The sequence below is a fragment of the Pholcus phalangioides genome, unplaced genomic scaffold (genome assembly GCF_987345545.1).
Source record: "Pholcus phalangioides strain wild (caught in Gottingen) unplaced genomic scaffold, Ppha-v1.0 ptg000011l_1, whole genome shotgun sequence".
In the NCBI taxonomy this organism is placed as follows: domain Eukaryota; kingdom Metazoa; phylum Arthropoda; class Arachnida; order Araneae; family Pholcidae; genus Pholcus; species Pholcus phalangioides.
The window spans coordinates 14667653-14684715 of record NW_028301604.1 but is presented as its reverse complement, the minus strand read 5'-3'; the positions used below and the strand labels follow the sequence as shown (position 1 = coordinate 14684715).

General features: G+C 34.1%; 1 protein-coding gene across 2 annotated transcripts in view; it reads right to left on the bottom strand.

Moving 5' to 3' along the window:
* Nucleotides 1-11987, bottom strand: part of LOC149080102 (speckle-type POZ protein-like) — a 45538-nt gene extending 33551 nt beyond the window's left edge. Inside the window, exons 1-2 of one of the 2 annotated variants that reach the window (XM_089239101.1) lie at nucleotides 11662-11987; nucleotides 4317-4409 (exon numbers count right to left, since the gene is read on the bottom strand). In XM_089239101.1, coding sequence (XP_089095227.1) covers nucleotides 4317-4388 — 72 coding nt within the window. In that variant the 5' untranslated portion in view covers nucleotides 4389-4409; nucleotides 11662-11987. The remainder of the gene's footprint in view (nucleotides 1-4316; nucleotides 4410-11661) is intronic. The other variant, XM_089239102.1, reaches the window with a different exon arrangement.
* Nucleotides 11988-17063: the final 5076 nt, after the last annotated feature.

Here is a 17063-nt window from a genome sequence, read left to right as displayed (position 1 = left end):
CAGGATAAGTTTGGTGATATATATTTATATAATGCCCTGGTTATACCACAAATCATGAATAGTTTTGCTAGCACCAGGGTTGTTTGGTTTAAACCATGTTGGTTTAAACCTTGGTTTTAACCAAGTGGTTTTTTTCAACAAATCAAATAAGTGGTCTAAATGATTTTTTTTTCCATGAAAAATATCATATTGGTTTATTATTAGCCCAAATTTTTCATTTTTACCACATTTTATATTCTCGGGGTACATTCTGATGGTATATTTTTAAATGGCATAAGATGGTATAAGTGGTTTTTTTTCAAAAGTCTCATAAAAAAGTGGCCTGAATATATATTTTTTTTTCACATGAAGTATCTTAGTTATTAAAAGTTAAATACAGAAGCCAAAATTTCTCATTCTTACCATATTTTCTAACCTTTGGCTACAGTCTGATGCTCTATCTTCAGCAAATTCATGAATAAGGATTGCATCATACATCTAAATGTAGTGGTATATTATCTCACAGGGTTTCTTTTTCCCTTCACAAAGAAGCAGCAACAGTAGTGACACCATCATGCTAGGGGCAGGTGGTCCTATAATCCAATAGACACCAGCTGTCCTTTAAAGGACAAATCCTAGTGTACTAGTAGTTATATACTTCAGACATTTAAATTTTATTTCCCATAAGAAGTAGCACATCTCCTACTGTATAGCTCCCAGTCTTAATATTCAATAGTTGTTTTTTTTATACTTTCCCCGTTAAGCCCAGTTAATCAAGGTTCTACTGTATAGTAGTAACAAATTTATGAAAAATAGTCAGTTATATACAAAGTGATTATAATTAAAGTTTTGATTCCAAAACTATACAATATATACAAGTACTGGTCAGAATGACTTGAAAATTTGCATGGATACTCCTGAAGCAATGGAAATTCGACAAAAGAAAAAGTGCAAGTAGTGCAAAATGTGCAAGTAGATGATGCTGTACTTGGCCAGCAGTATAATCTATTTTGTGCAACCACATACATCATTTCAGCACTTCCACAGAATCAGTGTGTGAATAGAACAACTACTATCAAGATGCACATTGCAATAACAGCAAAACAGCTGCTGAATACATATTTTGACAATAACAGGATGCATCTTAACCCTTACAACTTCTGGCTGTGGGGAGCACCTCAAAATGTTGCGATGTCATTGGTGAATTGCAATCTCCAGCACATCTCCTATATGTTTGAAGTTCCTCAGGAATATTAACGTGCAGCCGCATTTGGTTTAATAAAGGTGAATTGCAAGCGCATTTACATCATGACCATGGCATACTCTGAACTGTTGTTGAACGTTGAACAAAAATTTTTGTGCTTTCACCTCATAGCCAGAACATGGTGGACAACATATTTAACATTTCTTGAGTAAGTTGTTATTATTTGTTCAATTACTTCGTTTTTTGTGATGTTTTCATGAATTATGAAATCGTGTAATGCTATAATTATCATTTTGCCATGACTGGCTATCATTTCCATTCTGCAAGCAAATTTCCCAAGTGTTGGATGATGTCATTAATTTTACATTTTTAAGTATTTCCCCTTTACTAAATAAAATTCCATTTTTTCAGAAATAGTCATGCCAATTTTCAAGTCATTCTGACAATCATTCTTTTTTTACAGTGTTTTGAAATCAGAACCTTAGTTATAATCAATCTGTATATAGTAAATTATCGCTAATTAATCTGCATTATTTATGCTTCATTAAATACATTATATTCATCTAATTTTTATTATAGTTTTTGCAAAATAGCTTCGTCATTAAGCATACTGAAAGTAACTGGAGAAAAAACAACTTTATATTATATGATTAATAATAACATTAAAAGAATTTTTAAACATACACGAAGTAATCCATTGAGTTAAGCAAAAAATAATTAAATTGCAAAAAGTTGGTTTTTGTTAAAATGTAAAAGAAATATTTATTGATTAATTAAATATGGGAATAGTGTGAATTACATAAATAAACATTTTAGTTTAATTAATTATTAGAAGTTTGAATGATTTTTCAGAAATTTTATTGTTTTTAATGTTAATATTTAAAACAAAAAAAAAACTGGTTTAAACCAAAAAAATGTTTTTTTTACCAACCCTGGCTAGCACTTTACTAATGCCTAGTGATACCCGACAGACCAGTCACGACCCAGGCTCTGTCCCTCCCGGGATATAAGCCTTTTACCCTTGCGGGTTGGGTCACGCTGGGGAGGCCTAGTGATACCCGACACACACACAAACAATATACTGCTTCCTCCCAAACTAATAATTCTATTTCTCATTCAAACTTTGTAGTTCATGTTACTTTAGTTCACTAAAAAAGATATTTTTGCTTAAGTTACAAGCTGATAAATATCAGTCAAACCAAAACAAAATTCCCAGCATTAGCTATTTAATATTTTTTCATTTTCTAACTTACCTTCTGTATCCCTACAACATGTGTCTTAACTGCATACCTAGTTGAAAATTTCATCATTTACATTAGCTATGGAAACAAAAAAAAGGGGGGGAAGATCCTTCACTTAGCCAAATTTTTAATCAATCCAATAACAATTTCTTGGAATTGTATTCTCATTGAATAAAAATGTAGTTCTTTTAAACTATTAAACCTAAGAGTTTCCGAATTCCTGATGTTTTGGAACCGCTGTGAATTGAGAATGGTAAATCGTATTTACCAAGAATTTTCAGGAATTGCTGAAATCATATTCCTTAATTATTTTCCATAAACTATTGAGAATAAAGCAGTACCCACACCTTCAATGAAATGGTCTTTTGGCCAGAATGCTTGCCTGCTATGTTAATTTTCTAGATTCATAGTGTCAAATTTTTTTTTATATAAAAAGCCTCATTCTAAAGTTTTCTTTTGTGAGAGGCTATGGGGCATAGTAATTAAGTGAATACGAATTAACAGTGAAATTATCATGAGACAACTGAGAAACATGGGGCATATGGTTACCCCTATACATAACTGCCAAACAAAAATAGGTAGTAGACAAGCTCAAGTGGAATATAAAGCACCATATATATATATAGCAACTCGTCTTTTCTCTGGTTTTATTTGTTTAAGAAGCATAACGTTGATAGCATAGCTGCAACTTGTTCATGTATGGAGAGAGAAAAGTAGTTTTCAGTTCTGCCGCATCTCTACTATATGCTATTTTTTTCAATCAGAAGAGATATTACAAGGGATTCTATGGTGAACAACACTGAAATACTGAGAGCTATCAACTGCCTTTTCAATGGTTGTACTTAAACCCATTAATGGAAAATACCATTGTCCACTATTGGGAAGAAAATATCAAACTTGTTCCTCTTTCCCAAAGACCCCCTTGAGATTGAGAAGGGTTCCAAATGGTGACATCCATTCACAGATACAAAAAAGGAGTGGAATATTTTGTTATGGTAGTTACCCATTATAGGACTGGGGACTGACCTATATGTCCTTTGGGCCTGTTATATTTTAAACCTTAGGGGCTTCCTCATCCCATTCAAACTAAACCTACTGTAGAGTATGTTTGCATTCTTGGTAAAAAAACTAAACAAGCAAGAAGGGGAACAAAAAAGCAGAAGAGATAAGGGTCTAGGGAATGAGAGAATTTCCCCAGAAAAATCAGAAATTTTCAGACAGAACACCTGTAGTTTTTTTTTTTTAATTTCCCATTATAGGTAAACCAGGTTGCACAAGCAATTTTCCTAATTTCCTGACCAAATTTTCAGAGGAATGGGAAATCAAGAAAATTCCCAAGAACAGGTGGGAAAGAATTCTCACTCAAAAACCTTAACTGAGCCTAAATTAAAAACACAAATCATACAAGTTTGACAAAAATATTTTAATACAGTATACTGTCTCTAATCCAGTACATATCAGACCAGGCACCAGGGTGTGCCATATTACTGGAAGTCAATTGGGAAAGCCCATTTAAATAACAAACTTCTGTGCAGTGACATGTTTTCCTCTTCTATGCTCGAAGAAACCCTGTCTAAAAAACACTGGATTACTAGACTGGCTGAACAGGAGCATGGCTGGATTATAAAGAGTCTACTATAGTAGAATTCAAACAAGAATTACTTGAGCCAAAAATAGAAACCTCCCTTTTTAAAGTAGGCATTTCAGTAAGAACATTGCCAATTGATGACTTCTTGCAATGCTATCTACCAAGTATTTTTCAAATTTCTATAAAACATCATAGAAATTTGATACTCAGTGTATCACTTACTTAAAAGATATAAAGTTTAAATGACATAATATCATATAATCAACTAATATTTGCATAAAAAATCATGTTTCATTCAACTTACTTGTGTATAACACCAACTTTCTGCAACAGGGACAGCAAGAAATTCCAGAGGTGGAGGAGATGCGACTGACATCTTGGAAAATTCAAGAAATTCCTGAAAGAACATACATATTTCAATTAATTTCATTACACAAGAACCATCTTTCTGCTAATCAAGTTTTATACAGCAGTTATAGAATTTTTTCATGCAACTTAAATTCAACTTTGTTCAATTTATTTGAATTATAGTGGAACTTTCGATTTATGACTAATTTGCAAGTCAAGCAAAAATTTGGAAATTTTTTTAACATATTTTGACTTGATAAAAGAGAGATTTCTTGTAATATGAGTAGTATGTGTACCAAAGACCAGACTTTTAGATGAGCACTAGTATATATCAAGCTTTGGGTATTTGTCATATCTGTCAAGTGTTACATGATCACAACTGAAAAACCAACTACTCACCTTCCCTCATTGCAGACAAAGCAATTTTATGAGTTAAGAGCAGGGTTGGGTTTTTGACATGACAAGTGGTTTAAACTGTCAAAAAACTAAATGAATGGTTTTGGATAATGTTTTGAACACAATAGGTATATAACATGATGACATACTTTTTTTGCACATTACAATGTTCTATTTTTAAGTATTTATTACAAAAATTAAAAGAAAAAAACCAATGAGGCTTTTCGAATAGACATCATCATCAGCATCACTGAGGGACAGGCACAGGATGATCCCTTAGAAACCAATGTTAAAATTGCCAATTTTAGCATAGAAATGCCGAAATTTTGTTTTAACCCAGCCCAGGCGGGTTCTTCTAAAAAACCCGGGTTTTTTTGGGCAAAATGGGGGAAATTGAATTTTCTTTTTCCACAACCACAAAATATCTCATTTAAACATGTGTACATCTTACACATTATGCCTAAATATATATTTTTAATGCATGTTAAACTATGTATTTGATTAATAAAATAAGAGAATAATTGTTCACTTACAGCCCAGGTGGGATTTTTGGGCAAAATGGGAGGAAAATTGAATTTTCTTTTTCCAAAACTTCAAAATGTATGTACAACAGGGTGGGTTGAAAAAAAATGAAGTTTAATTTTCAAATTGCTATAGTGCGGAAAAGTTGCCTCTTTTAATAAGAAGAAAAACAACATAAAAAATTATAAGATCAGTTGATATCTTCCGGTCGCGCATAGTACTTGAAGATTATGAAAATTGACAAAACTGAACATTTTTCTTAATTTTTTAATATTACTTAAAATTTTACGATCGACATGCAAAAGTTTGTTATGCTTATTTTATGGTTCAATAAAGTAAAATAAATTAAAACATCATTGATATTTCAATTTTTATCGGTCGCGCAATGTGTTCGAAAAACTGGAATTGACTAAATTTTTGCAAGTTTCATTGTGCAAAAGTTAGACTTTAAACATGAACACTTGGAAAAGAAACAATAGAAGAAACTGTAAACCAGTAAATCCTAGTCAATTTTGGTAACTATAATGTAAAGTACATACACTCTCCTACTTTGGATGGTTGATTGGATAGAGTGTAGGTGAAACTCAATGTGCAGCCACCTCTTCATGGTAAATTCTGGGTCATTTTGTTCTGACAAAGCATGAAAAGAGCTGTACAATGAAACTTGCAGAAATTTGGTCAATTCCAGTTTTTCGAACACATTGTGCGACCGATAAACATTGCAATATCAATGATGTTTTAATTTATTTTACTTTATTGAACCATAAAATAAGCATAAGAAACTTTTGCACATCGATCAAATTTTAAGTAATATTAAAAAAATTTAAGAAAAATGTTCAATTTTCATAAACTTCAAGTACGATGTATGATCGGAAGATGTCAATCGATTTTAAATTTTTTTTACGTCATTTTTCTTTTTATTAAAGGAGGATACTTTTCCGCACTATAGCGATTTGCAAATAAAATATTTTTTTCCGACCCACCCTAATGCACATCCTTTATGAGTACATATCTTATATTATGTCTAAGTATACATTTTTGGTGAATGTTAAACTATGTATTTGATCAATAAAATTAACCATGATTATAAGTAAGGGAATAATTGTTCACACACAAACACACCCACTTCTGTGTAATTATATCTGAACCTTCAGTTGTATGCAGAACTGCAGCAAGAAAATTGTTTGTGGTAAAATAAATGAATTTGGAGATAATGAAAATTCTGAGAAATCAGAATGGTGCCTGAATTTTTTTTTTCTCCAAATTTTTCAGACCCCGCAGAAAATGTAACCAAAAGTGTCCTGATAAGTCAAAAATAAAACCTTTCAGCTATGTAACCAGAACCACAGTTTTTTTTTTATAATTGAACCCAAACTTTCAGGAGCTTAAGTCTCTCTCTCTCATGCTTCACTTTTTCTTAAATTCCTCACTGTTAAAGAATATCCCTACTTCATTAAATTAAATTCTGAAATATTTTTAAAGGAGCAGTGATAATTAAAAAATGATCTGGCTAAGAGGAGGAGATAAGTCATTCTGAGGATTCATTACTCTGGAGGTGTTTTCCACTTGTCCAAATTAGCCATTTTTGGGAACGTAAAACCACAGGATAACTTGAATTATCATTAAACATAAATGTCAATAACATTATTATATATTAATTTCACTTTATACAAGAAACCTGTCATGTATAGTAACAGACCTACAGAATGCCTTCATCTGGCTGACGATTTTAACAGGCAAATTTTCTGGGTCGGGCAGCATCTTGAAAAATCAAGCTAAGGCTTATTTTCTGCTTAGGTGTTATTTTCACATAAGAAAAACTATACTTTTTGTTCTGTTTCAATTGAAGATGTTCGTTGCCAATGTTCAATTCAAGAATCCCACAGTTATTTTCTTTTCATTATTAGATAATGTTATTTTTGTCTCTTGATATTTCAGTTATCAAAGTCTGATGTACCTGTATAAAACTTATAAAAAAGTATAGCAAAAACATGTAAATATTTTTTGAATGAAAATTCAGTTTACATACATTGGTTCGCTTCTTCACAGATGCTTCAATTTATTTATACAAAGATTTGTGTGTGTGAAAAATTGTGTATTATAAATAAATTTCTGTAGGTATGCTTATCACATATATCAGGTATATTTTTTAAACTAAGGTCCATGGTTACAATTTTCTGTTTGTGGTTTCTTGTAAAATATTTTAATATGTGGATCTCCTACCTAAATGCTTACATAAAAAAGGTAGAAGAATTATAAAAAGGGTGTTTGTGATTCCAAGAAATTATTTATTATCACATTTTTGTTCCTAAAAAATCATTAAAAAATATTTTAAAATATACTAAACACTGCACTATGCAGCAATTTTTGGAATACATAAACTAAGCTCAAACTAAAATTTTAACCTGAAAGTAACACATTTCCTTCGAAAACAAACAATATTCCCTAAAAAACCCCATTTTCCCCCAAAAAAAAAAAGGTTTTTTTTAGGCAAAAAAACCCAGCCGTGGGGGGGGGGGATGGGCATCTACCCGGGGAGCAAATTTGACAACCCTGGTTCCAGGGTGGGGGGAAATGTAATGACTTTAAAAAGTAAAGTTTTTCTGAAACAGCTGGAAGGATTTTAAGGTGCTTTAAGGGGCCTTAAAGAGGGAAATGAAAATTAATGACTTTTAAGGAGTTTTAAGCACCATATGAACCTTGTTATCTCGGGATGAGGAAGGCCCCCTGAATGTTTGTCTCTCTGCTGTTTCTATATAGCTTACGAGTTTCTTTGAGAAGCCAAATTCACAGAGGCCTTCCCATTACTGTAAAGGGCCATTGTTTCCTGTTATGGTCCTGTGTCGAGTCCACCTTGACACATAGGACCGCATAAAGTTAATGAAAGCATGGATTCCAGAGTGTGCATTTGCTAGGCTATGAACAGGGGTGTACACAGGACCTGCTTTTGTATTCCATTTTATAAAGTTGCACATCAAAGCCAGGGTTGTATCAGTTTTAACCAGGGGTGGTTTAAATCATGGCTAAAACCGGTTTGAACTAGGCTGGACAATATTAGTTTTGACCACTTAAAATGGTAAAAAAACTCAAATTTCAAATTTTTTCCTATTAATTCTTAAAAAATAGTTACATGATACTGCCTAACTCAATTAAATTAATAACTGAAGAAATGAAGTATGAATATTTAAATTAAGATTATTATTTATAGCAGAGGGAGTGTCGACACTTTGACCAAGATACTAGTTTTAGCTGTACAGATGTGGTTGAATATGGTCTTAAAACTGCTTTAGCAATAATTTTAAATGTTTCTCCTACAGAAAAGTAGCCACAAACAGATGGAGGACCAAATGAAATGGAGAATTGTCGGTAGATTGGAGGCAAGGCAATCACAAGTGCAGGTGGCTATACAGCTCTATGTTACACCCAGTGTCGTCTGCAATTTGTGGAAACAGTTTCAGGACACTGGATCCATATCGAGAAGACCTGGACAAGGTCGTAGAAGAGCCACGACGACCAATGAGGATCGTTATTTGGCACTTTCAGCACGGTGCCACAGGACTGCTACAGCATCACAGCTCTCACGTGAGCTGCATGCTGTCACTGGAACTCGAGTTTCACGGTTTACTGTTGCACGAAGAAGGCTTCACGAGAGAGGGCTTTATGCTAGATGACCCGCTGTTTCTGTCACACTAACTGCAGCACACAAGAGAGAGCGTTTAGAATGGTGCAGAAAATATCAGCCTTGGACCAGACTTCAGCGGAGCACTGTGCTCTTCACTGATGAGTCGAGATTCAGCCTGGACACTGATTCTTGATGTACACTCATCTGGGGAGAGCCTGGTACTCGATACCATCCCTCCCACATGGACCACTATGGTGGTGGAGGTGTCATGGTCTGGGCAGGCATGTTATCTGTCTGGGGGGGGGGTGGAGAAGGTTATTATTGCAGGGAGGGCATGATCATGTCAATTCATATATACTCATATACATTAGATCTGTAGATTCCACCTTTGATGCTGTCCCCCCCCCCCCCGTCGTATCTCCACCCATGATTGGCCAGCCAGATTTCTTGATCTAAACCTTACAGAACATGTCTAGGATGCTCTTGGGGGGCAATTGCATCTTGCTATCCCCCTCCGAGAACCATCCTGGAACTGAAAACTGCGTTGCTGCAGGAGTGGGACAGATTGCCACAGGGACTCCTCAACTGCCTCGTGTCCAGTATGTCGTCGCGCTGTGCGATCTGTCTGATTGTGAGAGGGGACCATACCCTATATTACTCATTTTCGGTTCAATCTCGCAACGTTAAAAAGTCTCGCCACAGAGAGCAACAGTCCTACAACGATAAATCATTCAATCATAACACTTCACTCATAGTTAGAAAAAGTGGTGGCAGATGACAGCACTACACATAACAAGCATTACAGAGAAACAAAAAACTTCACGTCAGGTTTCACTACATGTACACGCACATTCCCGCATGTACCGATTCGTTGGGGGTTCCGGGGGGTGTGGGCGGGGTGCATGTGTGGTGTAGCAGTAGTAGGTAGAGCCTCCAAAAAATGGCTCGGGGATCCATGATGTTCTTAAGTCAGCCAGCTCGTTGGGCAATTTGCCTGTTGTGGCGTGGTATTTGTATTTGAACATTCCTGCAATGATGAGCTTTACTGACAATAATGTGTGCATACTATGACTTTTGTATGGTACATTAATTTTCTCTTAATTTTGCACACGAGTGTAGAAACAGAAACTTACTCTATCAACAGGGGGCCACAGTCTATTTTGGAAGCCGCCTCTCCGTCCGTAATTTTAACGGAAAAACAGTAAACTCAGTGCTCTTCCTGATTCAGTGCCAGAGGCACTAGACCCCTTCCCTTGCCCTCTACTAGTTGCAGTTTTGCCTGCTGTGAGTGTCATGATACTATGGCAGCTCTACCAGAAACGACTCATTAAAAAATTAATAATGGAAAAACTGTTTCCTGTTTCTTCCAATCATTTGAAGTAAAAAGAGAGTCTAGGCTATAGCAGGGTTTAAGCTGGATAAAAAATTCCTTTTCGCAAAAAAGCGAAAATGGGGGGGGGAAGCTTCAGCAAAATGCTGCAATGCTAATGTAATGATTGATGGTTGGACGTCTACTCGTTGTGTACCTCCTGTACGCATTTTTGTTAAAGTGACTGCTACTTTTTTTGCATTCTACGATTTTCTTTCGCATTTTGCGAAAAATACGACCATAGCTTAAACTCTGGTCTATAGTAGTAAGCCACTAAAAATAGTCAAAACTGATGTCAATCAGGATGGTTGAAACAGATTTTTTCCATGGTTGGAACCACACTTCTTTAAAGTGAATGCAACAGTTTTCAAAAACCAGATTCCGATGCTTTTTAATACAAAATAAAACAAAACTATTACTATATCATTTTAACACCATTTCAATGCATTTCAATAGTTTTGACATTTTTAGCTGGTGGCCTGGTCAAAAATAATTTTTACCAGCTAAAATTAAAACCCTGATCAAAGCATGATTGGTGGGACTGTCTTTTGATTCCATTCAAGACAGGTTTCAGTCTCACACAGTGTCCATCCTAGACAGGCTTTACTGTATTACAATAGCTTATATTTTTTTCCTCTCCGACTCTCCCGCTCTCGATAAAAATCATCAAAATATTTTTATGAAATCTACCTCATCAAAAAGTAGAGGATTTCTCTTATAGTCACTTGAAATTGGAATATATTTTATATATATATGTATAAAATCATTTTCAGTATTGCAACTATTCTTTATTCCAGCTGAAATTAAAGAACTTAAGTTGTTACAACTGAAATCTAATAAGTACTAACACACAAATAAAATAGCATCGCAATTTAAAAAAGAATCACAAAAAATAAAGACATTGAAAAAGTTCTGATACATGCAAACACTATAGTTCTTGGAGAACATTAAGCTCTGCAAGCAGCTATGCAACCTCTTGAGTTAGAGATACTGCTGAGACGGGCTATAGCATGTCATATACCCGGAATTTCAGAAAAGGAAGCATAAAAATTTGGTTCACGCATCCCATGGTACGTGCATTTTCTCTAGTAGTAGACAATGAAAGTAAAAGAAACTAGTTATAAGCTGGTAAATTACATTTTTTTTATGAATCTTTGGATTGAATAAGTTTTTAGAAATGAATTACTTATTGGATTCACAGGGATACCAGTGAATGATTGGGGAGGGAGAAGAAAGCAAACTAATTTTTTTTCGAGAGGGACCTACTATCACTCAAAAAGGACCCAGATTTGGCCAATAACCTGGGTCCCCCAGGTAAATTAGAGTACAGCGGCATCGCTGCTTGAATAAGTTTATAATAGAAAATACGCCATAAATTGGCAATAAACTCACCTCACATTAAGAAAAACACAAATCTGTTATTTCAATGTTTTTAGGTACATCTACTCACAAGAAATTTAGAACCATAACATTAAACTTCAACGAAAACCAACTGCTGAACTGCAAAAAATTGTCGTATTTTCCAATCTAAATTTGATTTATTTTCCTAAAAACCTCTTGAATTTTGTTTATAACTTTACAAAACTATCAACAAGTAATCATACTTTTTTACTATTATTATTGATGAAGCGGGAAAAAATTTAGGTTAATGCCTTCACTATATTTTCACTCATAGTTACAACAGTGTACTTTCATTTTTATCCTACAACAGTGTTGCCAACGACACAAAAATTTTCAAAAAAAACTAGAACTTTTTTTAAAAAAGTTTCTTTTCAAAACAATGATTTAATTAAACAATTAAAATTAATTTTATGCCATGATCGTGAAGAAAAATGAGCATAATTTTAATATTAATATCATGTTGTTATTCTTTATAGCAAATAAACTTGGATGACTAATATTTTTCTCCTGCTTTGGCAGTCCCGACGTTTCAGTAAAAATGTCCCGTTTCTTCGCAACGCATCGTGATTTCAGACACGTATACCACACACCATACGTCCCGTATTTCTCGAAACGGTCCTGTTATTTTCTGACTTGTCCCGACTTTTTTGTAAAAATGTCCCGTTTTTTCACGTATTTCCAACGAAGTCAACTTGACTTTTTATTCTTCAAATCAACGATTAAAATTATCTCTACAAGTAAGAAATTATATTACGATAATTACGACTACAAACAAGAATATTCATCTCACATATTTGTTTTTTTTTTTAATCCACTGCAATTTGAAATGGATCATCATTTCCCGTGATTGGTGACTTTTCTGTGATTTAAGCATAAGTTGGCAACTTTGTTACTTTTGGCATCATTTTTGGTGATAACTGGCAATGTCCTGTATTTTCCCGTATTCAGAAACTCGATTTCCCTTATTTTTCTCGAACAAATATGCTCAGCCTGAGCTTGAAGCACACGGCATTCCTAGACACTGAGCTATAAGTAAACTTTCCTTATAGCTCAGTGTTCCTATAGGAGTGAATTAACCATCGAGAAGAAATATAAGTCCCCCTTCCACACTCTTCTCATCACAAGCGGAAGCACAGCACATTAGCACCATTATTAACAAAAATAACGCCGGAGAGCAGACGACGCTTCCAACAGTCTATGGTAAACACATAGAAAATGGCCGCGGGAGGGGGAAAATCGTTTATAAGTCACGTGACCTTTACTGTCTGCACCCGAAAAATAGGGTTTCCCTCACTCTACTATATTTCTCCTCTAAGGAATTAACCGTATTTGCTCGAGAAAAATACGAGGAATTGCGCTTTTAAATACGGGACATTGCCAATAACCGCCAAACATGATTGCCAAAATTAAGCAAAGTTGCCAACTCATGCTAAAATGCATATAGAACTGTCCTCTCCACTTGTCAATACAAGATTCATTGAAAGACTAGTTATTTGTGGAGATGAAGATTACAAGGAAAAAAATTTACGACTGTTCCCTCAAGGACTCGAACCCCGGTCTCTCGCTTGCCGGACGAGTGCTCTACCATCTAAGCTATGGAAACAGATCGAATACTTCAACCTTGGAGCGTATATATATGTTGACAGGCACCGTACATGGACGGCGTCAACAATCAACTAATAGCTCGTGAATAATAACCAGTCTTTCAATGAATCTTGTATTGACAAGTAGAGAGGACATTTCTATATGCATGTGGCCATCTGGTTGGCCTGTGTCATTCACGAGCTATTAGTTGTTGACGCCGTCCATGTACGGTGCCTTTCAACATATACATACGCTCCAAGGTTGAAGCACTCTATCTGCTTCCATAGCTATGGTAGAGCACTCGTCCGGCAAGCGAGAGACCGGAGTTCGAGTACCCGTGGGGGCAGTGATGAATTTTCTTCCTTGTAATCTTCATTTCCACAAATAACCAGTCTTTCAATGAATCCTGTCATGCTAAAATCACAGAAAAGTCATCAATCGAGGAAACTGAAGTGAATTAAAAACATGACAAATATGTGAAATAAATATTTTTATTTGTAGTCGTAATGCAAAACTGAGTTCGGAAAGTAATTTTAATCGTTGATTTGAAGAATAAAAGTCAAGTTGGCTTCGTTGAAAAAACCGGACATTTTTGTAAAAAAGTCAGGACAGACAAAAAAAACAGTAAAAACTGGGACTGTCCTGGCAAATATGGGACGTAGTGGTATCGCAATTGCGCATGCGTGGTGCTGATGATCAAAAGTAGTGTTTCTGTGACTATGTGCTATATATGTTCACCTTATAGAGGAGACTAATTTGTATTGTAATCGAAGCTAAAGTGAAGTAATTAATTAGTTAGTAATTTGCATGAATTTTGATAATTTTTACTATTCACATTCAGAAGCAGATTTATGATTTTGTCACCTGCGAGCAATAAGAATTTTGCGCCTCTCTACCAGTTTAATTTTCTTGATTACTTATTCCCAAATTTGCTGCCTATTCGAATTTGCCACCCAAGGCGGTATCTCACTCAACTTAAATCCTTCAACCCCTTGAGAGTATAATTTATTTCAGAAAAATGCACCAAAAATGGAAATGTTTTTTCTTTATTTATTGTTGTGTAGTATATCAATAAAAAAAGACAAATGAACTCCATTTTTGTTATGTAAGTACAGTATCATGTTGTATGCTGTCTACTCTGTGTGGAGAGACCATCTTACATTCGATAATTATAAACACACTGGATGTCCCATTTTCTTCCCTATGACATGTGACCATTGATGAATGTCCATATCTTCGGAGGGTGGTTGGAGGTATTGCTCATTAAAGAAAATGCTGTTCTAAGAAAATGCGAGACGAAAGCAGGGAGAATAGTTGAAACGTAGTGACTCGTAATAAGCGGAGGGAGACAAATTTTCATTTCCCTACCGAGCTATTCGAGCTGCCACATATACACACTAAACGTTGAGATATACAGTAAAAGTCCATTATAATGAAAGTTCACGATCACAGGAAAAGTTGCAGCTAAAACGGACTTCTCGTTATAAGCGAATATCAGTTTTTTGCTCTTTCTTGGGTAATAAATTGAAAAATGTTTTCTTTATCTACATTATAATCGTTTTTCTGGATCATTTCGCTCTAATATTAGCGAATGAACAATACTCAAGTCGTGAAATTTGTTTTCGGGCTCACGTACGTACGTCAGCATAATACGTACGGAAAATATTTAGGTTTCGTTATCTCGAAAACAAACATCTCTCTCTCTCAAAATGAGGATTCTTTACTGAGAATATCATAGTTTGGAGAAAAATAATGGAAAACGTACTAAAATATATTTAATCGAAACTTTTAATTGAAGTTCTTTTTATAAATAAGAAGTGTTATTTTGAAAACAATTTGTGTATAGCGAAATGAAACAAAATAGCGTAAAACCAAGACGTAATAGTTCTTTTATTTTCATCTTTAAGAAAGGATTTTTTCTCTTCTTTTGTTTCACTTATTTATGCTTCAAACATTATCAAATCATATCACAAACACGATCTCTTCCCAACAATCTTAATTCTTCACTTATGAGATATTGCCTTTAACACCCGAAACCCTATCAATTTTAGTGAGAAAATACAAGACAATCACAGAAAAAAGGGACGTCAAACTCTAAACTTCGTATTTTTTTAAAGAAAAACAGCATATATGATTAGTGAGTATTTTTCCCGATGTATCAACGGTTGCAGTTCAGTCTAATATTTTAAATGATTAAGACGTTCTTAAACTGTCATCTGAGAAAAGAAAATGCTATTTATAAGATAATATTTCACAGTTATTTCTAGAAAAATAGTATTGTTAAAAACACTTAACAATAAAAGTTAGTAAATGAGAGTAGCTATATGAAAATTTCTTGTAAAAACAGTCCGGCCCCCCCCCCCTCCAGAATGTTTTTTAAATACAGAATTATATATCTGGTTGTTTTTTTCGTTTCGCGATATGAATAACGTTAAACACGTTCTAAAACTTTCTATGCTTCATACATTGTTTTTCAGCTCGAATAGAAGTCAGGCGTACGAGTGGTCGGTGTAGTGGTAAAATGCTCGTCTTCCACTATGAAGGCCCACGAGTTCGAATCCGGATAAGAGCATCTGACACAAGTGCTTTACCTACCGAACCCGGGGCGACCACCGATAGATTGCGCCTTCATTTCCCACTCCGCTCCACTGGTTAAAAATTGCCATATGACCATATATAAAAGAATTTGGTGTGCGATAAAGTAGAAAGAAACGACACAATTCCAAACGCAAAGTGCAGAGAGTTTTATTATGATGCGAAAAAGATAGAGAGATATGCTGAAAAACATTTTTTTTCTACATTTACTGTTTTTATAAACAGATTAAATCATCTCAATATGCATAAAGTTACAATGTCAGCACTATTAAAAGTAAATACAAAATTAAAAACAAAGTATGTATAAATGATCATAGTGTTATGAAAATATCAAAGAATACTTCTACATTCAATGAAGAAACCAACGATTCTGAGATCATTTTAGTCAGCCTATTCTTTACATATTCAATAAGTAAATTACATAAAAGTTGGAAATATCAATAAATCATCTCTATAAATTTTGAAATATTTTTCAACTTTTCTCATTAACTACAACCTTGATTAGACACGCATAGTGTGTTTCTCCATGTAGTAAGCTATTACGTATTAAACCCTGGAATGCTACACAGGGTACACATGGTTCAAAATTTTCATTTCTTCATGAAATGAAAATTTTGAATTTATCTAGCTAAGTTGTCCCAACTTATTCTGCTAATTGGAGGTGTACTTATACCCTTCGATAGAAAAGTAGGATGGATATATATCACTTTAAAAAATAAATAAATAAATAAATAAAAATAAATTATGGATCCGTGTTTCATATGTTTGGAGCACCAAAATATATCCTACATAGTATCAAATATTCAATTTCACACTTTCTCCTTATAAATTTTAAATAATTGTTATTTTATTTAGTTGATTATAAATATTTTGTAATATCCTTGAATTTATATACAGTAGGATAAATATAAATTTATTTAAAATTGTATGCCATTTTATTTTACGGTACTACTGTACCCCATTCCTGTTCAATAACACATGGGCAGTATTCTAGGGTTATGGCTCACTTTGTAATAATCACATGATTTTTACCAATATCAATAATTTTGAATGGATCAACAAATTGATTATACTTTGTCATACAGTACATATTTTACGAATAACAAAATGTAATCCTTATAAAATATTAATAATTTTCTAACACTTAAAACTCTCGCTCTCTTGCAATCAAAAATACATGCATTAAAATGTATAACAAAGATATAATACTGCGC